The sequence below is a fragment of the Prunus persica genome, chromosome G7 (genome assembly GCF_000346465.2).
Source record: "Prunus persica cultivar Lovell chromosome G7, Prunus_persica_NCBIv2, whole genome shotgun sequence".
NCBI classification, from domain to species: domain Eukaryota; kingdom Viridiplantae; phylum Streptophyta; class Magnoliopsida; order Rosales; family Rosaceae; genus Prunus; species Prunus persica.
Genome location: NC_034015.1, coordinates 20,080,986 through 20,104,060, shown reverse-complemented (window position 1 = coordinate 20,104,060; position 23,075 = coordinate 20,080,986). Strand labels below are relative to the sequence as shown.

The following is a 23,075-nucleotide window of genomic DNA, read 5'->3' as shown; positions in this document are numbered from 1 at the left end:
GGAATTATTATGGCTTTTGATTCTTGCCTTCTAAGAGCATCTCTAACAAATTGCTAAATTTGGATTTGATTGCTTAGGTGGTAATTTGACATTTTTTAAAATTTTTAATCCATTTAAAATGCCAATTATCAAATTATTTTATTATATATTAAAAAGTAAAAGGGTTCAAAAATATTTTATTATATTTGATTACTTAGGAGAAGAAATTAATTGGAAGTAAAAATGGCACGCGGTTCGCTTGCAAACGACATGTCGGTGGAAATTGTAGGTGGTGGGCTGTACTGCTGCTTGATTGACCCCACGAAACGAAACCAGAGCAACCAGATTGGTTATAAAGGCGCCAAGTCAGCACACAAGGCAAATGATGTCGTTTCGGCTAAGCGGATTGGATTCTTGAGATTATGAGATTACATTTCAGACCCAGAGACATATCATCACATCACATGACACGCAAAATACGAAACATGAGGTTCACACTTCACGCTGGCCGCTCATCACTTCCTGCTTTTTTCTCACCTCCCATTTCTTAATCTCTCTCTCTCTCTCTCTCTCTCTCTCTCTCTCTCTCTCTCTCTCTGTGACAAAAACATGCAACTTCTTCATGTTCCTTCTTCATTCTGCCTCTCCTTTCAAAACGTAAAAACCCACGAAGAAGCTGGTGATTTGCTATGTTCCTTCTGCTCGTGTCTTCTCGTTTTTTGATTAAGTTCAAGCACTGACTTTGGTTTGGTTCTTGTTGTAGGACTGCCTTCATATGAGAAGCCTCTTCAATTATCATCAACTATTTGCTGTTCTCTTCAGCAGCAAAGACCTGAAAGGTCTAAATGGGCATCTCGTAGAGGCTCTGCATTGAGCTCCTTCACAGCTAAAGCTGCTTCTTTGGAAGGTGAACTTTCTCCACCTTCTTTGAGCAAACCCAGCAGCTCATAACTGCTTCTTGACCAACCCCATTTTCCCATATTGCACAATTCACTTTATTGCGGTGGATAAGTTTGAGTTGTTTTGTTTTGTCAAGGGTGCCCTGTTTCAGATTAAGAGCTGTTTAGAGTTATATGTAGTGAAAGCCAGAAAATTTGAGAAAAAAACATTACAAAAAGAATTTATCTTTATAATGAATTGTTTCCAAAGTTTAGACATTGGCATTCAATATTAAAAGTGCTAAGAATTTGATATAAAATCAGGTAAGAGGAAGTGGACTAAATGATCCAAATATTGTGACTTTGATTTAATAGATGTTCTTGTATCGTTCGAAAATAAATGTGGAAAAATGCAATGAAGGTTGTGATTCTATGGGTATGGACATATGTATATTTCTATGTTATGAGTAACAATTCTGTGACAAAAATGTGAATAAATTTATTTGAAATCTGATGATATTGATTTCTTGTTATTTTACATTTTCCTATTTGTTTCGTTCAGATGTAGCTGGTGCTCCTGCAATATCGAAGGGGGCAGCTGAGAGTGATGTACTGAAAGCATTGTCTCAAATCATTGATCCAGACTTCGGGACAGACATTGTCTCATGTGGATTTGTGAAGGATCTGGACATCAATGAGGCTTTGGGAGAGGTCATTTAGAGCGTGTATGGGAAAATTTTCAATGGAAGACGTATAAAGCATAATGTCCTTACCAGAATATATTGACTTTTTATCTCAGGTTTCTTTTCGGTTAGAGCTCACTACACCAGCATGTCCAATAAAGGACATGGTAATTGACACAGTCACTATTTGTTTATCAAGAACTCACATATGTTTGATATGGTAGATTTGATTTATAAGTCCGTTTGATATTGCTTGCTAGTGGAATTATGTGAAGTCTCATTATTTCTTTGATTTCTTCCTTGTTCTTTTCATGAATTAGCTCTCATGGAAAGATGCAACTGTTGCCATCAGTTGCATGATTTTGATCTTCTGTGATCATGAGAGAAAAATCTTTAACTTTATTATACTTCTTTTTGGTAGCATTTTATGGGCAATTGAAATTGTATGAGAAAAATGATTTAGGAACTAGCCAACATAACAAGCTTCAATTGCTTTACAGTTTGAACAAAAGGCAAATGAGGTGGTGAATTTGCTTCCTTGGGTCAAGAATGTCAGTGTGACTATGTCAGCGCAGCCAGCAAGGCCCATTTATGCAGAGCAACTTCCGGCAGGGTTACAGACAATTTCGAATATTATAGCAGTTTCTAGTTGCAAGGTAGACTTTCCATGTCCTTTTAGGTTCCTTTCTGTTGCTGGTATGTGGCTTTTGAGCTATTCATATTTCAGTTCAATTTTTATTGTTTGATTATTGTTTGTAACACTTTTGATGGTGCCATATCTTGTAGCTTGAATTTCCCTCTCTGCTAATTATGTATTGTTGCTGCTGTTTGTGAAATGTATGCAGGGAGGCGTGGGAAAATCAACTGTAGCAGTAAACTTGGCATATACTTTGGCTGGTATGGGTGCTAGAGTTGGTATATTTGACGCGGATGTCTATGGTCCCAGTTTACCGACAATGGTCTCCCCTGAGAACCGAATACTAGTGATGGTAATACCAACAAATTTAGCAGAATTTTTCTTGTAATTAGTAAAGTGCTTCAATTCTGACAGTTTAAAAACTTCCTGTAGAATCCGGAGAAGAAAACCATAATTCCTACTGAATACTTGGGAGTGAAGTTGGTGTCTTTTGGATTTGCTGGACAAGGTCGTGCAATAATGCGAGGCCCAATGGTTTCTGGGGTTATCAACCAACTGCTAACTACAACTGAGTGGTATGGCATGTTTCCAAAAATAAATTATACATCATTTATGAAAACTCTTTTGATCATTATCCTCACTTCATGAGCTAATTAGTGTGCCACTGCCAAAGTTCTGCATATTTCTATAGAGCAGGAAAGTAGCTTTAAGAAAGAATATGAAAGTTTGATGAAGTTTGGTGGATTTATTGACAATTACCAATTCACGTTGTCCAAAGTTAGTGGCATCAATGCTTGCTAAATTGCAATCATAAGTAGCTAGTCAGATCATATAATGACATCATTTCTTACTGATTTGCAAATGAGAAGCTATCACTAACTGCCATCCAATGATAATATTGTTGTGAAGCTTTTGTTTATGAAGTTCCACTGTGCGTTTTTTCAGTTTGAAACCATTGCTTATGTGCATGAATCTCCATTATTCTAGTTAAAAGATTTAGTTCGAAGGCTCCTTATAAATTTTTACATCTTTGTAATTCATTGTTAAATTATGGTTCTGGTCATAGTTAGCATCTAATTTGATTACTTCACTATGTAGGGGAGAGCTGGATTACCTTGTTGTTGACATGCCCCCTGGAACTGGTGATATTCAGCTTACTTTGTGCCAGGTCCTGCTTTTCTGTTTGGCTTGCTATCTTTTTATATTTAGTATCTTATGAAGTATGTTTATGCGGATATTCTGTCCAAATCTATTTCTATTCAAGATTTCTACGTTTTGATTTGGACAAAGTCGGATTTTCAGGTTGTTCCATTAACTGCTGCTGTTATTGTTACCACTCCTCAAAAGCTGGCGTTTATTGATGTTGCAAAAGGAGTTCGCATGTTTTCAAAGCTTAAGGTGTGTATTTCCGCCACACAATACTCCATTATTACAAAGTAACTTTTCATCACAAGTAGCAGCAAGTTTATAGTGAGGGTCATGCTAAATTTCATTTACAACCTTTTTATCCAACATGTTCTTATTCTCATTTTCATACATTTAGGTGCCATGTGTTGCTGTAGTCGAGAATATGAGCCATTTTGATGCTGATGGGAAACGTTATTACCCATTTGGTAGAGGATCGGGCTCTCAGGCATGCATATTATGGAAGAATTTACTTTCTTTCTAGAATATCTGGATAATCATAGTACTGGCAATTTGTGCACTACAAGCAGAATTTTATGTGCAAGCATATGTATTTTGAAATTTGAAATAGTTTGATGCACACGTTTGCAGGTTGTAGAGCAGTTCGGTATCCCAAATCTGTTTGACCTTCCCATTAGACCAACTGTAAGTCCTATATTTCTCTGTCAATCATACTTGTTTCTATTAGTATAAAAAGCCGGAAAATATTTGTCTATGTGATATATGTCCTACATAGGAACCTATTTAAAATTTTGATGACATATATCTGGCAGCTATCTGCTTCTGGAGATAGTGGAACGCCTGAAGTGGTAGCTGATCCTCTAGGTGAAGTTTCTAAGACATTTCAGGACATCGGAATTTGTGTTGTGCAACAGTGTGCTAAGATTCGCCAACAAGGTATCCAATCTTAAGTTAAAAAAGTGTATCAGAACATTTCCCCAGTACCAGTAACTTCATATAAAAATTTATTTTACTTTCAGAACTTCGAAATTATGTATTGTTGAGAATTTTGTGTTTTGCCAAAGTTTGGAGGCTTGCAATTCACTCACTGTTGGAACATATATCTGAGTTTGTTATTCCTTTCACATGCTGTTGACTAAGAGTTGCTGTGTGTTTTATGGTTTCGTTTTGGGCTGTTCTCATGAAACTTGTCTCTTTCTGATGACATACAATCTTTTTTCATTCTAGTGTCTACAGCCGTGACCTACGATAAATCTATCAAGGCAATAAGAGTGAAGGTACCAGATTCAGATGAAGCATTTCTTCTCCATCCTGCAACCGTGAGACGGAATGACCGCTCTGCCCAAAGTGTGGTATGTGGAGATTTATTTTTGAAGCATTAAAGTGTACAGTTTGTTGTCAAAGTAGCATACTATTGCTGCAATATAACATGCAGATTATGTTTAGTTATATGACGTTCACCCTTCAATACCATGCTTCTTCCGCTCCACATCAGCGATAATAATCTAGAGTGTAATAATCCGGCTGTCAAATTCTTACCTGTAGCTTTAATAAAGTCAATGGATTAATCTAGAGTGTAAGTTGAAATGCATGTGAAACAAAACGTTGAAGAGACTAGTTGATGGGGAAACGTAGTGAAGTGACCAAACCTTTTGAATGGCAAAGGTTCAGAGAAAACAAAATGTTACTTTCTAGGAAGAAAAAAAGGCCTTGAGAGATCATCGTTGTTGAATTTTGTGATTGTTGTCATAAGTTCCCAATAATCTACATGTTTCAGTGGCTAATTTTGTGAAAAATCAGGATGAGTGGACAGGGGAGCAAAAGTTGCAGTTTGCTGATGTTCCAGAAGATATTGAACCTGAAGAGATTCGGCCCATGGGAAATTATGCGGTCTCAATAACGTGGCCAGACGGTTTTAGTCAGGTAAAAAAAAGTCTTGTTTGAATTATTCAACTAAAAGAAACCATATCATGGATGATTTCATAATTGGCAAACTGTGAAAAGTTTATGAAAGGGACCAGCGTTATGCAAGGAAAGTGTCAACTTCACTAGAATCACGACAACCTAACTCCTTTTTGACTGAAATGCAAAGCAAGCCAAATCTCTGCAATTAGTGTGGACTAAATTCAAATTTCAAAATGGCTTAATTACCCAGATAGCATTTTTTTTTTTCTTTCTAAAGTCAAAATATATTGTTTATGATCAATGTATAAATTTTTATATAATGGTGCAGATTGCACCCTATGATCAGCTGCAGACAATTGAGCGGCTAGTTGATGTTCCTCAACGAGTTCCTTCCCAGGCAAGTTAACATTCTCAATATTTATCTCTTTTACTGCATCATCCTTAATGGTAATAAACTAATGTTGTTCTTTTCTGCCCTCAACAGGTATGATAACTTCAAGTGAATATTAATAGGATGTCACAGATTCTTCTACACAGTACACACAGTTAGTTTTTCTGTAAAAATTAGACTGGAGTTCTGGTGTTCCTGGGTTCGGGGCATATTTGTAAAAGACCATTCCTATAATGAAAATCTTACTAAATCTGGTCCACTAGTCTTCATCATTCCAAATTTCATCCCTCTTTGTGCTTGTTCAAACTCTAAAGTTAGGATCTTGAACCCCTACTAGTTCAACAAGTCATGTACTTCCCTTGTTCATATCATCTGATATATATAATTCTTCACAAATTGAAATGGATCTTTGTATATCTTGAAGAAAAGAAAGTATTTATTGTCTCAGGGAAACTTTACTTGCAGAAATTTGTATTTATGATCCTTTTCATCTGCTTCGAGCAAATTGAAAAGACAAACTTCCAGCCATTCGCAGATCAAAATGAACCAGTTTGAAACACTCCATCAGAAAACAGAGATTTTGAAATTGAATGCATCTCCTACCAGCCTCAAAGTTAATGCAAAAGGCAACTGACAAGCATAATAGTAAGAGGTCAGAAACAACAGCCGGAAGCAGTTCGAAAAGGTCTGCTTGTTATTGCAGTATTAATCAAAATTAGGAACCGCGCAATAAATGAGAGCATATCTGCATAAAGATATTATCATTATTTTTTTTTCCTAGAAAGAGTGTTTGAATGGCACAAGCAACTATAAATGTCTTCTTCAACTGTTTTCAATGGGGACCTTTTCGCATTTAGTTTTCTTCCAGGGTCCACTATTCTCTCTACTTTTCTTTCCCTTCTCAGCCTTTACTAGCTTTTACACTTTCAAACCACCTTTTTGTCCTTTTGAAACAGTCAATGCTCTGCTTTTGAACGAGTTGGAAAACTTTTGGCTTTAATGGCAACTGCAGTCTGCAACAAAGGAGTTCTTGCAGGATTTAAGTTTAATCATGCCCGTGTGCGACACAAGACAAGATGATATTACCATCCCAGTACACCTTTTCGATCTGTTTTTTTTTCTTTTCTCTCGGCCATGCCAGTTTGTTTTAAGCCTCTGGAATCTGGTTGGATCCATTAGTTTCGGCATGAAACATGAGGCAACCGCTTGTTCATACGCCTTTTAAACATTTTAAGTTCTTGTCCTAACATGCAATTAATTTTCTCCTAATCCCATCAAAGTGACACTTGAAACGAGGATATGCCAACCAAGTGTTATTGACACCGAACAGACAAGTATTTTCTTGAAGCGACGGATTTAGACTCAAGATTTCATACTGAAAAATAGACCTCATAACTGGTGATTTTTAGAATCAAGTTCTACTCAAAGGCATGCATGGGTATGGTCATGGTTTTATCGACTCCATGCTGTTGATGCATGCATGTGCAGCTGTCCCATCACTCCTCTCTCCTCTGAGAGAGAGAGAGAGAGAGAGAGAGAGAGAGAGGCATCCATGTTACTGCAAACACGCATTATGACAGTGACCTGTTAATGTTAGGTATGAGACTCACAACAACCATATATGCCCCATAAATATATGATATAACTATTCACCATCCACATGTGAAATGTATTAAATTATATAACTATTCACCTGACCTACTTTTTGTCGGAGCAGAAGAAGAGCAGTAAATTTGGATGAGCAGAGCAGCCTCCATGTAAAAAGGCAAAATTCGGCTTCTTCTTAGATTCCAAGATTCGGTTCAGACTTTAAACCTATTTGCTGGCTGTGTGGTCAACAAAATCTTGCTAATTAGCTAGACAAATGTCTTTCTTTTCTCCTGGCTTTGTGGCCTTAAAGACAAATCTTGTCAAACATGTTTTTGCAAACGAGGCCTTACATCACATGGCATAACTGGGGCCTGCTTCTAATCAATTCTACATCTGTTAAATGAGAGAGCCTGAGTGGCTGAGGGATTTTGTGTCAATTTTCATATTTAAAAAGTCAATAAATATTTGCAATTATTTATTTGAACTGAATTAGTCCTAATATGCATCATGCATGACAAGTTTCTTTTTCTTTTTTTCCTGCAAATCAAATTGCCAATAATATATGTCATCATAAATGCCAAGAATAGAAATATGAACAACACAAACACTCCAACAGTTGAAGAACTGTTCAAAAAAGTTACTTTCAGCCAAAAGTGACTGGAGCATGAGAGAAAAGACAAAATCTTTGCTTGCCGGTTGCCAACTTGCCACTGCCTCAATCCCTTCTTTTCTTGAGGATGCTTTTTCTGATCATATAGAATCCCAGGAATCCAGGATATGTTCTTGAACTATATTTCTTTCTCCCATCCAAACAAGATAGCGTTCAATTAATGTCTTGTCCGTTGTCAGAACATGGATTTTTATATCTAGTTGAACTTGGGTTTAGTTTCATAGAGAGAGAGAGAGCGAGAGAGAGAGAGAGAGAGCGTATGAAATGAGACATTCTAATAATTGACTTAACCAAATATCTAAACTTGTGAAAGACAAGTACATATATTATCCACGAAAATTACTGTTTTAGCAAATTGATGAGGTCTTTTCGCTTTCTGTTTTGTGCTTTCCTTTTGTTTTTCTTATTTTCTTCCTTTTTACTACACACTTTGACAAGAGAATCTTCCCTCCCCAAATCTGTTCAAAAAGAGTACAAAATCCATCGCGAGGATCTGAATATAATCTTCCAAAAGTCTTTTATCTCTGTCCTTGAGAACGAGAAGGTTGGTTTTAATTTACTATAGAAAGTTGATGACCACTCTTCAGTCTTTTCCACTAGTTAGTGGCTACTTTTAGATCTACCATCACATCATTCATATTGTAGCCACAATTGCATGATCTCTAAATTCCTTTCCTAATAAGCTGAAGAGAGGTTTCATACTAGGCCAAACTCCTAAGTTTACCGCAGTTTTGATCGGTTTTTCTTTTTCCTTTCATGGCGTAAATAAGTTTTTCTTAGTCATGTCATGTTTGACATGATAAATTATTTTATGGTATAGAATCGCCATAATGAAAATTTTTAACTGAAATCGATCAAGAAATTAATTTAGTTGGATGGAACTATCCATCCATTGGCAACCCAAATGGCAAAAACATCAAATATGAAAATAACAGGTCTGGATTTTGATGATACAGGTTCCTGCATCTGGTTTAAAAATTGAAATGATGAATAGAAAGAACATGGTGGTGGGCCATGCAAAGCTTTAATGGGAGAAAAAGGTTGGCCTTGGACTTATCTCAAAACTTTTCTTATGTCACAACACAATCAGCATAAAAAGACAAATGGATCCTTTTGGGTCTGAAGAACCATGTTCTTAAATATGAAATCCCCACTGGCCAGTACCAGACAGACTCTTCCAGTAAAGTTGCCATCTTCTTCTCTTCTTGTGGTCACGCTTGCTCCATATTGATCCCACAAAACCTTATGCAGATCCTTTTCTCCCTCTCTCTTATATAACCAGCAGCATGATATTTCATCATTAAACAAAACCAGCTAAACAAATTTCTGTGGCTCTGGCTCATTGCAAATCATGAGAGATTAAACTAAACTGAGTCTAAGGTTTGCATAATTTTCACCCCCAAACTGATTCAAGTCTTATTGTCAGATACACAGAGAATTGATCAGCCTTAGCCTTAGCAGTGGTAAAAATTAATTAGAATTGATGTATTGATTTAAAGGGTGCCTGCCATTAACAACGTGCTGACAATAAGATTCAGCACACAGGATTCTGATCTTTCTCTCTTTCTTTCTTTCTATCTGGTGGAGGCAGTCTACAGAAACAAAAAGTCAAGGTCACTAATGATCCCAACGACCACCATAAATTCATCATCGCATGTTCTTTACTTTTTGAAACTTTCTCTTTTCAAGAGTTTAGAGTTATATGTATATATTATATAAACATCTGATACTCCAACCACATAAACTACATAATTTTTAATTTTAATTTTTTACCACAAATTAAAAGATACTAATTAACAAGCACCACCAAGCAATATAATCTCAATCATTAATGGCACTAAGTCTTCCTATTTCTCTTTATTTGCCCAATAATCCATTCCTGTGGTCCTATAAAATGGAGGCTAGCCAGGGCCAACACAAATGAGCAAACAATACCAAACCCAATTTTTCTAGCTCTCTCATCATCCTAAGTCAACAACTCACTCCCTGCCTCTCTCTCTCTCTCTCTCTCTTGGTCTTTCTGTCTCTTGATTATTCTTGGTGGACTGCATAAAAAAAACCAGAAAAAAATGGTGCTAGAAAAGAGCCTTTCATCAGCCATAAACACAAAAATTATGGGCTCATCAGGAAGTGAAGAAACCATAGTTCTAGCTCATGGGTATGGAGGAGACCAGTCTGTGTGGGACAAAATCGTCCCCTACTTGGCTGAGCATTACCGAGTTGTTGTTTTTGACTGGCCTTTCTCAGGTGCTGTTAACAACAAGGACCTCTTTGATCCTAGCAAATATTCTTCCTATGATGCTTTTGCAAATGATTTAATTGCCCTCTTGGATGAGCTCAACTTGAAATCCACTGTCTTTGTTGGCCACTCCATGTCTGGTATGATTGGATGCATTGCTTCCATTAACAGACCTGACCTCTTCAAGACCCTCATCCTCATTGGAGCTTCTCCTAGGTACTCTTTCTCTCTCAAGCCTTCCATATTTTGTTTTGTAATTTATTTACCTGATTTCTAATTTTCTCCTTAATTTTCATTTTTGGTTTCTTCTACTTTTCTTTTCTGGTTAGACACTTGATATAAGCTATATATATATTTGTGGCCACAGATTAATTTCAGCTATATATTATATGAGAATTGTCCTCTTCTAGCTTTTTTGATAGAAGTGATAGTCTAAACTATTTTATGTTAATCTAATATAGCGGGAACTCGAACTTGGGTGAAGGGGGGAACTCACTGTCATGGCCCACGTCTGTTAGCTATTTTTGTTACAATATTTCTGTTCATGCCATTAATGCATAAATATAAATATATTTATATAGGTACATAAATACAGAAGACTATGAAGGTGGGTTGGAGATGTCAGATATTACACAAATCATCTCAGCCATAGAATCCAACTATCACAACTGGGCTGCCTACTTCGCTTCCCTTGCTGTGGACCCAAATGACCCTCTCTCTGTCGACAAGTTTGTCAAGTGCCTGCGCAGAATGAGGCCTGAAGTTGCGCTGGCCTTGGCCAAAACCGTCTTTTACAGTGACCAGAGAGACGTTCTTGACCAGGTTTCAACTCCATGCACCATCATCAACACCTCCTCTGACATTGTTGCTCCAAACTCGGTCGCCTTCTACATGCAGAAGAAAATCAAGGGAAAGTCCACTGTGGAGATTATAAACACCAATGGCCATTTCCCACAGTTGACTGCCCACCTTGAGCTTCTTGATGTGCTGGGAAAAGTCTTGGGCCTTAAATTTGATCATCAAGATCCAGATATCGTTGGGGTGAATTAATTAGTTAGTTTTTAGTTTGCCCTTTGTTTAATTAGGAGCTATATAGCTAGAATAATTATATGGTGGAAGCGACAAGACATGGATACCCGTGGCAATCGGTTAATTACTCAAGTAGATAAGAGTATTCATTTTTACACTAGAAGTCCGGTGTTTTCTTCTCCTCTTTCCTAATATCATTTGTACTTCGTACCATTCCATGTTTGACATGTACAATGTTGTGTTTGGTTATGTGTAGTATATATTAGTTTGGATTGGAGTTTTTATTTGCTAATAAGCAATGAAGTGACATCTTTTTTCCTTTTTTTGGTAAATGAGGAGGCAACCTCCAAAGAACACATGAACATCAAAAAATCCAAAGTGGCCACCAACCAAGATTTTAGGCTAGTTCTAATATTTCTTAGAGTGGGCCCATGGGTTCAAGAATTTGAACATTGTATCCAAAAGGTATCCAAGATTTTCAACTTGCCCTTGAGCTTCCCAACCAAAACTCCAAATTTTATTATTTTTGTAAGATTCCAGATTGGGGACTGGATGTAGTAAGTAAATCTTTGGGTGTATTTAGCAACTCTCTTTCTTAAACAATGCAAAATAACTAGATGAAATGGAAATGGAAATGGAAATCAAGGTTGAGCTTGCTGTTTTAAAAATTAGGCTACTAAGCCCATGTACGATCAATGGGCTGGCCCAATGGTGGGCCATACATTTTTGTTATAACCTGAATTACCATTAACACCCTCCCGCCACAAAGCAAAGTCCAATCACTGCCCGCCACCACACCGTCAGAACTTTTCCTTCCGGGACACTGGCGGCGAGGCAGTTCTTTTCCGGTAATTTAACCGAAACATCAAGGGTAATTCGGTCAAGAAGCACCAAAATATCTCCCTCTCAATGTAGTCCCACTCTCCGACTCTCTCACTCCAGATAAAAACCGAAGTATGCAAAGCTTATTCGGAGCTACCCAAACTCTGAGCAAATCGTCCGCTTTCTTCTTCCTCAACTCAAATTCGAAGCTCTCTCTGTGCAAAGCCTCCAAAACCCCTCTCCTTCTCCGAACATTCGCGATCATGGCCAGCGCCGATGAGTTCGTCAAGGGTAGCGTTCACCCAAACGGCGTCGCTGTCATCACCCTCGATCGCCCCAGAGCTCTCAACGCCATGAACATAGGTATATAGGTGTAAAAGCTTTTGCATTTGGAAAATTGGAGCTGTTTTTTTCAAGCTTGAATTTTATTGCATCTTATTAGTAACAAAAATTCCGTGTTATTACATTACATTTAAAGATCGTTTGTTCATTTGCGATAAAATGTCATGTCTGGTAGATATTTCAAAGTAGTTAGCTTTACAAAGAATTTTCTGTATATTTTTAAGTGGAACCTGTTTCAAAATGCAGATATGGATGTTAAATACAAAAGTTATCTGGATGAATGGGAATCAGACCCAAATGTGAAGTGCGTTTTGGTTGATAGCAGCTCAGCTCGTGCGTTTTGTGCGGGTAACATAGAGAAGATATAGAGTTTCCGTTTTTGAGAAGTTTTTTCTTGCCCATTTTACACTTCGGTTTTAGCATGTAATAAAATTTTAAAAAATATTCTGTGTAGCTAAATAAGTTTTCCTAGAGATGTCTGTTTAGCTCTTTAGACGGTTATTTTTTGTTTTTGAGTCTTAGGTTATGAGAGTGACCAATCATGGTAAATGCAGGAATGGATATTAAAGGGGTTGTTGCTGAAATCCAAAAGGACAAAAACACACCTCTTGTGCCGAAGGTTTCTACATTACGCTTGCTTTGATCTAGAATTGTTTCTTAGGTTCTTGTTAGGTTGTTGGTCTTGGTCATTCTAGCTGTTTCATTTCATGTTGTTTATTGTTTCCTTTCATTCCTTTTTATCTTGCATTTTTGTACAACATAAGGCGTCCCTTAAGTTGGCTTGTTGTCTCACTGATAACCCAGATTTTAGTTTACCTGCAGGGGGTGATGTGAAGCAGATCACAACCAAAAACCAACTCCCGGATATGATTGAGGTCTTGTTGAGTGTCCTTTTAACTATAGATAATAACAGGCTTATAACCTTATACATTCTGCTAAAATCCAGATAATATAAGACGACTGTCTTCTCTACCGTCTTATATGCAATTCTGGTGATTTTCAAAGAAGGTATAATTTACAACTAGCAATACCATTGACCCTTGAAAACCATTGATGACTAAGACTTAATACAAGCAAAGTGCTTTTTACAACAACACTCGTGCATTAGCATCATAATGGTGTATATCTTGGTGTAAACTTATTTAACTCTTATTAATTTAGTCACTGTTCGTATTAAAAACAAAAGTCTGTACTGTTATCGTGTTTTGGTCTAAATCTTCAACATTTAGTAGGTTTTAGGACGTGATCCTAAGTATTTTTCTTGCCAAATACATTTAAGATGTTGAGATAGATCTAAACCTTTTAAAGTGAATTTCACTTATATGAGTTCTGCTCTGTGTTTTTTTAATTGGTTTGGTGATTCAATATTGTATGAATGTCTAAGATTGTGCATTCCGCATGTATTTGTTTGGTAGTTAATTCTCAATACACAATTTTGTTCTTTGGGAATTTCATATTTGACATTCTCGAGAAGTTACAACATCTGGTCATTTTTTTGGTTTTGGTTTTGGTTGCACTTGAACTTGGGTAATATCATTTGTATTAGTTGGAAAGCATGCATTTATTTTTTGAGCTACCATTTGTAGTATTCTTAAGAATGAGAGGTTACTGATATGATATTTGGGCCGCACATTTTGCAGGTATTCACTGCTGAGTATTCTCTGATATGCAAAATCTCTGAGTACAAGAAGCCCTATGTAAGTTTCATGGATGGCATTACAATGGGATTTGGAATTGGCCTATCAGGTCATGGTCGCTACCGGATCATTACAGAGGTTAATTACCTTGTCAGACAGATATTGTCAATTTTGTCAATTGTTTGCAATGGCTTTCTGAATTTCGCGTATTTAAATTCTCTTGTATGGATGCATTTCAGAGGACTCTTCTTGCTATGCCAGAAAATGGAATTGGTTTGTTCCCAGATGTTGGGTTTTCACACATAGCGGCTAAGAGTCCAGGAGGAGGATCTGTTGGTATGCTTTTCTTATCCTCGTGCAGTTTTTTCCCTTAAAATGGTGTAAGCTGTTTTTCCAGCTTTGAAGGACTATAGAAAGTAGTCATATAGGTACTACAACCAGAAAGTATGGAGAAAGTACAAAATTTAAGTAAAGTAGTTCATTAATAAGGAGAATGGCGTATAAGATTTCTCTGTTTGCTTCATAAATCAATTCTTTGTTCTATGGTTGTTTAACAGTGTTTTATGTTTCTAGGTGTTTATCTTGGACTGACTGGGAAAAGGATTTCAACACCATCAGATGCACTATATGTAGGCCTCGGGACACATTTTGTGCCATCTCAAAACTTAGGTTTACTAAAGGAGGCCCTTTTGTCAACCAACTTGTATGTTTCTGATTTTCTTTCCACATTCTTTTTTTAATTTTATTTTCTTCATATTTTTATGCGCACATGGGGTTAAAGTTGGTTGGCATCATCACATTGGAAAATGGCTTGTTGATATAAAAGTAACTCCATTGTTGATGCAGTTCCCAAGATCCACATCAGGATATTGAAACAACTTTGGGGAAATTCAGCAGCAACCCTGATTCTGAAGCCCAATTAAGGTTGCTTTTGCCTCAAATAACTTCAGCATTTGGTGCAAATAAGTCGGTTCTTGAGACAATTGATGAACTTAAAAAGCATCAACAGAGTTCAGATGCTACTGGTAAGTTTGTGAATGTATTTATTGATAATGAAATGAAATCTATCGTACTTGTCTCTTAGAGAGGTTTGGGTGTCACTGTCAGTTATGGTGGTTTGCCTTTTTGTTTTGTTGTTGGTGGTGATTCATTGTTGTGTTGCAGTGGTGGAGTGGGCTAATGAAGCTCTTCAAGGTCTTGGAAAGGGTGCTCCCTTTTCACTTTACTTGACACAAAAGTATTTCTCCAGAGTTGCATCTGCACTGGGGAAAAATGACAATCAATTATCCACAGTGAGTCTGGAGTTTCTACCTTTTTTGTTTCTTTCATCATGTGGTTGCCTTCCTTTTGATAGGTTTTGTTTTCTAGTAGCTAGCCTGTTCTGAAAATAACGTGTACTCATTCTGTACTTGTCCAAATCCAGTTAACTGGTGTGATGAAAACTGAATATCGCATCGCCTTAAGATCGTCTTTGCGGAATGACTTTGCCGAAGGCGTGCGGGCAGTTTTGGTGGACAAGGACCAGGTTAGTTAATATGCTCATTGAAACTGGAAGTTGCAATATAAATCCATCGTTACAATCTTTATGCTTTTGTAAAATTGCTCCGTGCCTTTTGTTTTTAGACCATCAAACGAATTTGTAATATTGGTTTGTGTTTATTGTGCATGCAGAATCCGAAGTGGAACCCGTCAAAGTTAGAGGAGGTTAATGAGAGTGAAGTGGAATCTCTGTTCGAACCATTGAGCCCAAACGTTGGGGAGTTGAGTGTGTGACTGACTGGCATGTGAAAACGACCTATCTTCATCTTGTGTTACCCAAAGCAAAATAAAATTTGTAGAAAAAATTCCTATCATAGCTTCAGCAATAACATTAGACCGACGGGTTGTCTTGTTGGATGCCATTGGGTGGAAAGTAAGTCAATAAACCATTTTCCACTTGGACGCTTTTCATGTATTTTGTACTGCCGTCTCATAAAAAAATAAAAAAGACCCATGTGTGATTAATTTTTGCGGCTCTTTTCACAATTTGTCACATAGCTTCTATAATTTTGGGAACAAAAAGAGGAGTTCTATTTATAAATATTTATATAATAAAAAAGACAATTGGGCAGTTCAGTAAAGAATTTTTTTAACAGTTAGGAACAATCACCGCTCCTCAAACTTTGTAGTTGATCCCAACAACGGGGCGAGGCCCTCGCTATAGACTGACTATTTTCCCAAGTGGTTTGTGGGCTTCGTGTTCCTCCTTATTCAGAAATACCTTGCAACAGTTTTTCTTTTGGCATTATGGGTATAAGGTAATAATAACGTAAGTATATATTGCACCGAGAATACCGTCCGAGAGTACCAAAGTATAACAAAGTATGCGTTCTTCCTTAATATAACAAAGTATGCATTCTTCCTCCGAGAATACCGTCCCCACCGTCACGCCAGTCACCATATCGTACTCGGAGCTCAAAGTAACCTTCTCTATCACTCAATTTTGTTTGTTTGGTTACCGAGAAAATTGAACAGCAGAGTTCGGATTGATTAGCTTTATTTGATGCTTGGTTGCTTAGAAACTCAACATAATTCAGCGAAATTAGTGTAATATACTCTCTGTTCACTTTTTTGTTGTAATCATCAACCGCACCGAATTCATTCTTATTTTCTTAGCATCCAAACGGAGTCTTATTTGTTTTATTCTTAGTTTTCTTTAATTGCTATGTTTTGCTCTGCTAAACTCGTGGATATCGCGCATGTCAAGAATTTGATTTTCTGATTTACGTCTTTTTTGTTTCATGGATTGATTGATTGAGGCAGGACAAGAACACGGACTTGTCATTGAAGATTGAAGAAGGCTTTGGACCTAATGGGTTAGGAATCTTATCAATCACCGATGTATGGTTACTTTACGCCTTTAAATTGGTCGTCTCTATTTTCCTTTTATTCTCTTTAGATTCTGCCCTTTTGGATAGTCTTACTTTCCTTTGTTAATTAGTGATTATGCTTTCTATTACATGCTAAACCTGATTAGTAATTATGCTGTATAATCATATTGTATTGAACTGATAAGTACTTGCTTTCTAGTGTCTTTGTGATTGTTTCCTTGAGTTTCCAATTGCAGGTTCCGGAATATTCTTCCTTGCGCCGAAATCTTCTACACCTGTCACCTAGGTACAACCTTCTACATAGGATTTGCATGTTCATTTTATCAGAAATTCATATGAATATAGGAAGATAGTTTGATACAGCACCGCTCATGGGAATTTTTATTTGTTTTTAATTAGATTAGCCAATCTGCCGGAAGAGGTGAAGAAGGAACTCGAAGATCCTGATAGTAGGTAAGGCATTTTAGTTCCATCCTTATGATTTGATTTCTGTTAAGCCATTGACAGATTTTCTGTATAAACACAAACATCAATCTATTCTTTATTTAATAGCGAGTTTCCAAAAATATTCCCTACCAGACTCAACTCTTAAATTTATTTACCTAGCTTTAGTGCTTTTCTTGGGAATCTGTTTGTACTTGTTGTATTCATCTTATGAGAACTATAATTCATCATTCTCGGTAGATGCATGACTTATCTTCTTTTTACCCGCCTTCCATATGTAGGTACAATTTTGGATGGAGTCATGGAAAAGAGAAGCTGGAATCTGGAAAGCCAGGTATCACCCTCCCCTTTTTTTTTTCTTGTTGCAAACTCTAAGAAACAATTACAATCATGCATAGTCACATGATTGTTATTAATTCTTTTTAGTTTATGTTTTGGTTTCGCAGATACGTTAAAAGGCTCTTTTTATGCAAATCCAATGTTAGATAGGCCTACAACAGATGAATATCTACTTCAAAGGTAACAGTCTCTATGAGAATAAAAATCATAATCTGATTATGTATGACATTTTATTTTGTATGAGGTCACAGTATATGGCTCAGATCACAAAAGTTTGGCTAGAATTGTTTTTTATGGTTACGAATAGCTAACATACATTCCCTATAAGGTTGTATTTGCATAAAATTGGCCAGGCCAAATTTTCTATATGCTGTAACATGTTTAGCAGTATTGAACACATTTGAGAAATTACAGATTTGCGCAGACAGAGCATTGTGCTTTGTATTCTCAGATTTTTGCTTGTGATCTGTATCCAGGTATCCATCATACTGTGGATCAAATATATGGCCTAATAGTGAATTGCCAGAACTTGAAGTTGGTATGTTTCCCTTGAATTTATGTGATTTTCTTGGCCACAAGTGGTTATTCTTTAATTTTTCTCCTAATGGTGGTTGACTTTCTGGTGCTTGCCTGATTGCTTAGCTCTATGTTTCATAGATGTTCCATGGCCATGCAAGTATTTTTTGAAAGCTCTGTTGTGACCGAGTAACCACTGGTGATTTATATTTCATTACTGTGTCTACTTTATGCAACAACAAACTGAGTTATTATAGCTCGTAAAGAAAGTTCTGCAATGTCCTTAATTCTATGCCTTTTCACTTTTTAAATTATATAATGTCTTATTTAGCTTTATTATCACTGAATATGACCTTTTGATTTGTAGCCTTCAAAGCTCTTGGGAAGCTGATCCTTGGAGTTGGGCTTATGGTGGCATTTCACTGTGACAGATATGGTAAAGTCTTATATTGTTATGGTTTTTACTCCAAGAGAACATAACTATGTTGTTTTTCAGGTCTCATTTTATACTTGAGTTGTAACATTTATCATGCATGAATATTTTTTTCCCCGGCCAGAAAACAAGTATCATAATATGAGTATTCATAAGGCCTAAGGATTTAAGAAATTGAGATGACACAATCTATGATATTGGAAAAGGGTTACGTCAAGATTTCTGAGCCTTTTACATGATTGCATCAAAGAACCTTAAATTTATCGTCTCTGGTGTAGAAGGGATAAAGAATGATCGACACCTCACAGCTAAATGATATTGACCTTTTCTACACCCCTGGCCAAACAAAATGCCATAGTCTTCTTGCTACCTCGTTGCTGTTATTGATTTTCAGGGAATTGTTAGGATGACTCTTACAAATTTTGATGAGTGCTTGAACAGTGTCAAAAGCAATCAAAATGAGTGAGGATGAAGGCCTTGAACAAATACTTTTTCGTTCTCGGTGTCATAAAGGGCGTCTACTTTATTACTTTTCCACAAAAGAGAGGTAATTATTTTTTCTGTCCTCATCACAATTCACCCATAGCTGATAATGCGTCGGTTTGTAGTGAAGTTTAAGTTCTTTTTGAAAATTCTTTGTCTCTCAGGTTTGGTAATATTTGGATCATTCATTTTGCTATGTTGAAATTAAGAAGAAGGAAATGTGCCATTCTTTTATGAAGTCTTAAAACCAAGATTCCTTAAAGTGGAACAGCATAAGATGATGCTCATGTTAGTTAATATAAAGGAATTACATTAACAGTTTTAATATGGGCAAGATGATCAGGGAAGGAGGTTAAGAATGGCATTAGTTGGTTACCAAGGTTTAAAAGAATAAATAGTACTGAGGTATGCAATCTTTTGGCTCCCAGAGGTAATATATTAACAAGTGAATTACGACTTGCAGTAATTCTACCGAAGATAATAAAGACATGTCTTCTTGGTGTGGATGGCATACAGACCATGGTTCACTTACAGGTTTATTTTTTCTCATGTTATTATATTAATTAATTCGTGACAGTGCTTATTGCTCAACATGTTATGCATGCGCAATATGTTGTAACCCATCAAATCAATTCTTTGTATGACATGAACATTAAGTTTGGATGTGTTCATGCTGTTCATGCAGTAACATATAGATTAATAGTACAAAGTGCATATAATTTCCTTACAATTATCTAGTCGGGACTCTTTCGATGTGCCTAATTTCTGCTTCAAATTAATATGTAGGACTGACCTGTGCCATGTTTACGAGAGATGCTGTTGAAATACCATGTCCTGATAGTGGAGCTGGCCTTTATATCAGGACGCGAACAGATCAGATTGTCAAAGTATGTCTTCTTATTCTTGAAAATTCTAGTCATGGAGGATACAGTTGACAATAATGATTTTCCATGATTGCTTATGTATTAGGTTGTCTTTGGAGAAGATGCAATAGCATACCAAATTGGCGAAACCACTGAAATTCTGTCAAGAGGTTATCTTTGTGCGACACCTCATTGTGTCCGGGTACTTTCTCTACTATGATCCATGTGTTTGAAACTTTTTGTCTTAAGCTTGGCTCAGAACAGGGTTCTCTAGACATAAGTCTTTATGTCTAGTTTCTGCAAGTAACTCCCCTGTTCTTATTTACCTCTTCTCTTCCCCGAACCAAAGTTTTCCTTGGCATATGTCCAATAGCATTCACTGGATGTTTGTACAGGCACCCAAGGGAGAGGACGCTTGCAGTCTTGATCGTTCAACATTTGCATTATTTATGCAACCTGACTGGTAAGTGCATCTCTGGTCACATATGTTATATCTTAAGCAATGGTTGATGGTAGTTAAGCATAATTCATTTTTGCAGGGATGAGAAGCTTAATTTTCCAGAGGAGATTCATATCCATAAAGAGGTAATGCATCACCACCATAGGCATGCACATCAACCATCACGTTATTCTCTTCTCTTTCTTTCATTTTTAACTATCGTCTTCTCTTTCAGTTGATTTCACCGAATGGTGCTCTTACCTTTGGAGAGTACACAGAGAAGCTCCTCGACAAATATTACCACCAGAAAACATAAACGTCATGTATTTTCGCTGTTCGACGATATACGACAACATACTCTCTCAAATAGTTAGTAGATCAAATGACAATTTTGAAAAAAAAAAAATGTAAATTTCTTCATTTGCATGGTTGATTTCTTGTTGGCAGGTTAGTTCTCCTATCAGTATGTTTTTCTAAATTGCATTTTCAATTACAATTTACATATAAAAGCAGGAGAGGATAATGCTGCCACTTGCTGTAGGCTATTGTTATTTGTTTATGACAAATCATATAAAGTCGGCGGCGGTACGTTCTCTGTAATATAATATCACAACACGACATGTCGTATACCCAATGCTGGGTCCGGCCGACCTACATGCCGCTTTCGTGATGGCCTCTCACGTCTAGAGGCGTAAAAAGAAACAGAAAAACGTGGATAAATAGATAGAAGGACGATAGTAGATACGGACAAAAATGCCACGAGGGATAGTCGTAATATGCTACAGTAGAAGGGGCTGTGCATGGCCCAATTGGCATTTCCACACGGCTTCTCTCCGCTTTCTTCAGATCTTTTTGACCAGACTCTTGTTCCGTTGCATGCTGATTTACTTAAATGCCCTTCACATTTTATATGGTTACAAAAGCTTCAATTCAATTGTTAAATTATCACCAGAATAAATGTCGCACAAACGCAATTATATAATCTTATACAATACATGTTATTGTATCATAGAGATTTATTTTATTTTTTTAATAGACTACTAACTTGAACTATTAATTTCAGTTCAATTTAATCATTGTTGTTGTGTGCATAGCCATATTTTGTATTTCTTTGTTTTTTAAGTGTTGTTTTTTTTCTATACATGCAGTATTTGGGGAAATGAGAATTCAAATACACCTAAGATGCAGGAATTCGGATATATGACATGAGGAGAATATGAATACAAATGATATTAAGAGGAAGGGACAATATTGTTGGCACGCAATCACAAAGCCTCTAATAACAAAATAAAATAAAACTTTATAACGAAAATAATATTATTTTATTATCTTCGACCAATAACATAATGAGTGATCGTGATAGTAAAAAAAGTTATCCTCATTGTATGAGAGTTTATCTCCTAATAGGAGATGGACAATAATGTAAAATTGGGCAAAAGTTAGATTTCAATGAAATGACATCAAGCTGACGAGGTGGGGACCGCCGCATATGTCCGCACAACAACTCCATCGCCTATAAAAGAACAAAACCACAACCATATAATTCCGTGTTCGTTCAAACACTAATAACTCTGTAGTTTCGTCTTTCCTGCCTCCCGATTTTCGCCGCCGCCAGTTCTCCATGACAAGTCCTAATTTTCCCCAAAACCAAGTCACACGCCGAGTCCGCCGGAAAATCCACCGGAAAATGGGGTTTCGAAAGCGGTGCTTTATGATGGCGAAGCACCAAAAGACCCGGTTCTACATCCTCGGACGCTGCGTTTCGATGCTCCTCTGCTGGCACGACCACTCCATATCAGATTAGCCAATAGCCAGAGCTAGCTAGCTCCAAGAATTTTCCAAATTGATTGGTCAACGTGGCACACACAGTCTTATTGCTTGTGCTGTTCTCCAAGAGTTCAAAGTGAAAGCTGAGGAAGAAAAGCTGCGGTTAAGGGAAAACATGGTTGGTGATAGAGCTTTTGGGTCAAGGACTCAAATTTTCAAGGGCAAGGCCAAAATTATACACCAAAGCCAAAGAATGATTCTTTGTATTTATGACCTTAGATTTGCTTCTTTTGCTTCATGTGAATCCATGTACATATTCAAAGATTGAAAGGAGAAATACCAAATGGAAAACAGTGACTCGTTTACTATTATTTTGTGTTGGTTGATTGAATATCTGGTCCTTTTTCTTCTTCTTTTCCTTTTATGTTTCTGTTGGAGTGAAAAATGCGAGTATTTCATACATCATGGGCACGATTAGTGCCTTGGATTGGTTACTTACGAAGCATGTTAGAAGAAGAAATTAAATTTTTTTGATCAAGTAACACGTTGAAGGTAGAAGATGGATTATTCATGAAGAAAACTTTACTCATTTAATCCCCACAAAATGATAGGATATCAACACTTTATAATTTATTCCCCCAATCTCCAAAATGAAAAAATCATTTACCTTTACTTTTATATTTTTTTCTTTAATATATCTTAAATTTAATGACTTATCTACTCCAATTCTAACCGAAAGAGCCCTAAATATCATAGAATATGAGCAAGTCCAGCTCCAAAATGCATAAAGTGTAATTTGGTTGGTGGAAGTTACCGTCAAATGTCAATTTGTGAATAAATAAAATTGGTAGATTGATTAGTTGAGCTATTGTAATCCATCAAGCTATCTTATAAGATGGGGAAAGGATATATTGGTTGAGCGGCTTTATAATATTACCAAAGTCAGCAAGCAGAAAGAGGGTGCACTTATATT

At 36.7% G+C, this 23,075-nt stretch overlaps 4 protein-coding genes across 9 annotated transcripts; all 4 read left to right on the top strand.

The window, feature by feature from the left end:
• LOC18769687 (fe-S cluster assembly factor HCF101, chloroplastic) lies at positions 431-6,077 on the top strand. 3 transcript variants are annotated; one of them, XM_020568070.1, is made up of 16 exons: positions 431-658; positions 743-886; positions 1,420-1,568; positions 1,657-1,707; positions 2,041-2,196; positions 2,386-2,529; positions 2,610-2,752; positions 3,276-3,345; positions 3,480-3,575; positions 3,721-3,810; positions 3,954-4,007; positions 4,136-4,259; positions 4,551-4,675; positions 5,124-5,246; positions 5,557-5,625; positions 5,713-6,077. In XM_020568070.1, the coding sequence occupies exons 1-16, from the start codon at positions 589-591 to the stop codon at positions 5,716-5,718; spliced, it is 1,614 nt and encodes a 537-aa protein (XP_020423659.1). In that variant the 5' UTR covers positions 431-588; the 3' UTR covers positions 5,719-6,077. The 3 variants fall into 3 exon arrangements, with proteins under 3 accessions (XP_020423659.1, XP_020423660.1, XP_007204394.2); XM_020568071.1 differs by lacking the exon at positions 3,721-3,810; XM_007204332.2 differs by lacking the exon at positions 5,713-6,077 and having other exon boundaries at positions 5,557-5,634.
• Positions 9,689-11,464, top strand: LOC18769219 (strigolactone esterase D14). Its single transcript, XM_007202579.2, has 2 exons — positions 9,689-10,334; positions 10,700-11,464. The coding sequence occupies exons 1-2, from the start codon at positions 9,949-9,951 to the stop codon at positions 11,166-11,168; spliced, it is 855 nt and encodes a 284-aa protein (XP_007202641.2). The 5' UTR covers positions 9,689-9,948; the 3' UTR covers positions 11,169-11,464.
• Positions 11,952-15,956, top strand: LOC18769335 (3-hydroxyisobutyryl-CoA hydrolase-like protein 3, mitochondrial). 3 transcript variants are annotated; one of them, XM_020569083.1, is made up of 11 exons: positions 12,018-12,332; positions 12,558-12,659; positions 12,866-12,912; positions 13,136-13,186; positions 13,952-14,086; positions 14,188-14,284; positions 14,522-14,651; positions 14,795-14,973; positions 15,113-15,240; positions 15,372-15,473; positions 15,620-15,956. In XM_020569083.1, the coding sequence occupies exons 1-11, from the start codon at positions 12,104-12,106 to the stop codon at positions 15,719-15,721; spliced, it is 1,302 nt and encodes a 433-aa protein (XP_020424672.1). In that variant the 5' UTR covers positions 12,018-12,103; the 3' UTR covers positions 15,722-15,956. The 3 variants fall into 3 exon arrangements, with proteins under 3 accessions (XP_007202139.1, XP_020424671.1, XP_020424672.1); XM_007202077.2 differs by lacking the exon at positions 13,136-13,186 and having other exon boundaries at positions 11,952-12,332; positions 12,866-12,930; XM_020569082.1 differs by lacking the exon at positions 12,866-12,912 and having other exon boundaries at positions 12,016-12,332; positions 13,134-13,186.
• Positions 16,227-21,344, top strand: LOC18770918. 2 transcript variants are annotated; one of them, XR_002272568.1, is made up of 16 exons: positions 16,227-16,407; positions 16,751-16,828; positions 17,055-17,104; positions 17,218-17,271; positions 17,544-17,596; positions 17,709-17,781; positions 18,078-18,139; positions 18,485-18,553; positions 18,992-19,097; positions 19,497-19,567; positions 19,820-19,920; positions 20,003-20,098; positions 20,292-20,359; positions 20,436-20,481; positions 20,571-20,782; positions 20,877-21,344. XR_002272568.1 is itself a non-coding variant. In XM_007202194.2 (15 exons), exons 1-15 carry the CDS (start codon positions 16,339-16,341, stop codon positions 20,649-20,651), a joined length of 1,077 nt encoding a protein of 358 aa, XP_007202256.1. In that variant the 5' UTR covers positions 16,227-16,338; the 3' UTR covers positions 20,652-20,923. The 2 variants fall into 2 exon arrangements, 1 of the variants encoding a protein (XP_007202256.1); XM_007202194.2 differs by having other exon boundaries at positions 20,571-20,923.

Coding starts and splice junctions, on each gene's coding strand:
- LOC18769219 (XM_007202579.2), top strand. CDS start 9,949: ATGGTGCTAGAAAAGAGCCTTTCATCAGCCATAAACACAAAAATTATG. Junction 10,335..10,699: donor CTCATTGGAGCTTCTCCTAG/GTACTCTTTCTC, acceptor ATATTTATATAG/GTACATAAATACAGAAGACT.
- LOC18769687 (XM_007204332.2), top strand. CDS start 589: ATGCAACTTCTTCATGTTCCTTCTTCATTCTGCCTCTCCTTTCAAAAC. Junction 1,569..1,656: donor TCAATGAGGCTTTGGGAGAG/GTCATTTAGAGC, acceptor TTTTTATCTCAG/GTTTCTTTTCGGTTAGAGCT. Junction 3,346..3,479: donor TTCAGCTTACTTTGTGCCAG/GTCCTGCTTTTC, acceptor TCGGATTTTCAG/GTTGTTCCATTAACTGCTGC.
- LOC18770918 (XM_007202194.2), top strand. CDS start 16,339: ATGCATTCTTCCTCCGAGAATACCGTCCCCACCGTCACGCCAGTCACC. Junction 17,782..18,077: donor GATGAATATCTACTTCAAAG/GTAACAGTCTCT, acceptor ATCTGTATCCAG/GTATCCATCATACTGTGGAT. Junction 18,554..18,991: donor ATTTCACTGTGACAGATATG/GTAAAGTCTTAT, acceptor GTGCTTGAACAG/TGTCAAAAGCAATCAAAATG.
- LOC18769335 (XM_020569083.1), top strand. CDS start 12,104: ATGCAAAGCTTATTCGGAGCTACCCAAACTCTGAGCAAATCGTCCGCT. Junction 12,333..12,557: donor TCTCAACGCCATGAACATAG/GTATATAGGTGT, acceptor TTCAAAATGCAG/ATATGGATGTTAAATACAAA. Junction 15,474..15,619: donor TTTTGGTGGACAAGGACCAG/GTTAGTTAATAT, acceptor TTGTGCATGCAG/AATCCGAAGTGGAACCCGTC.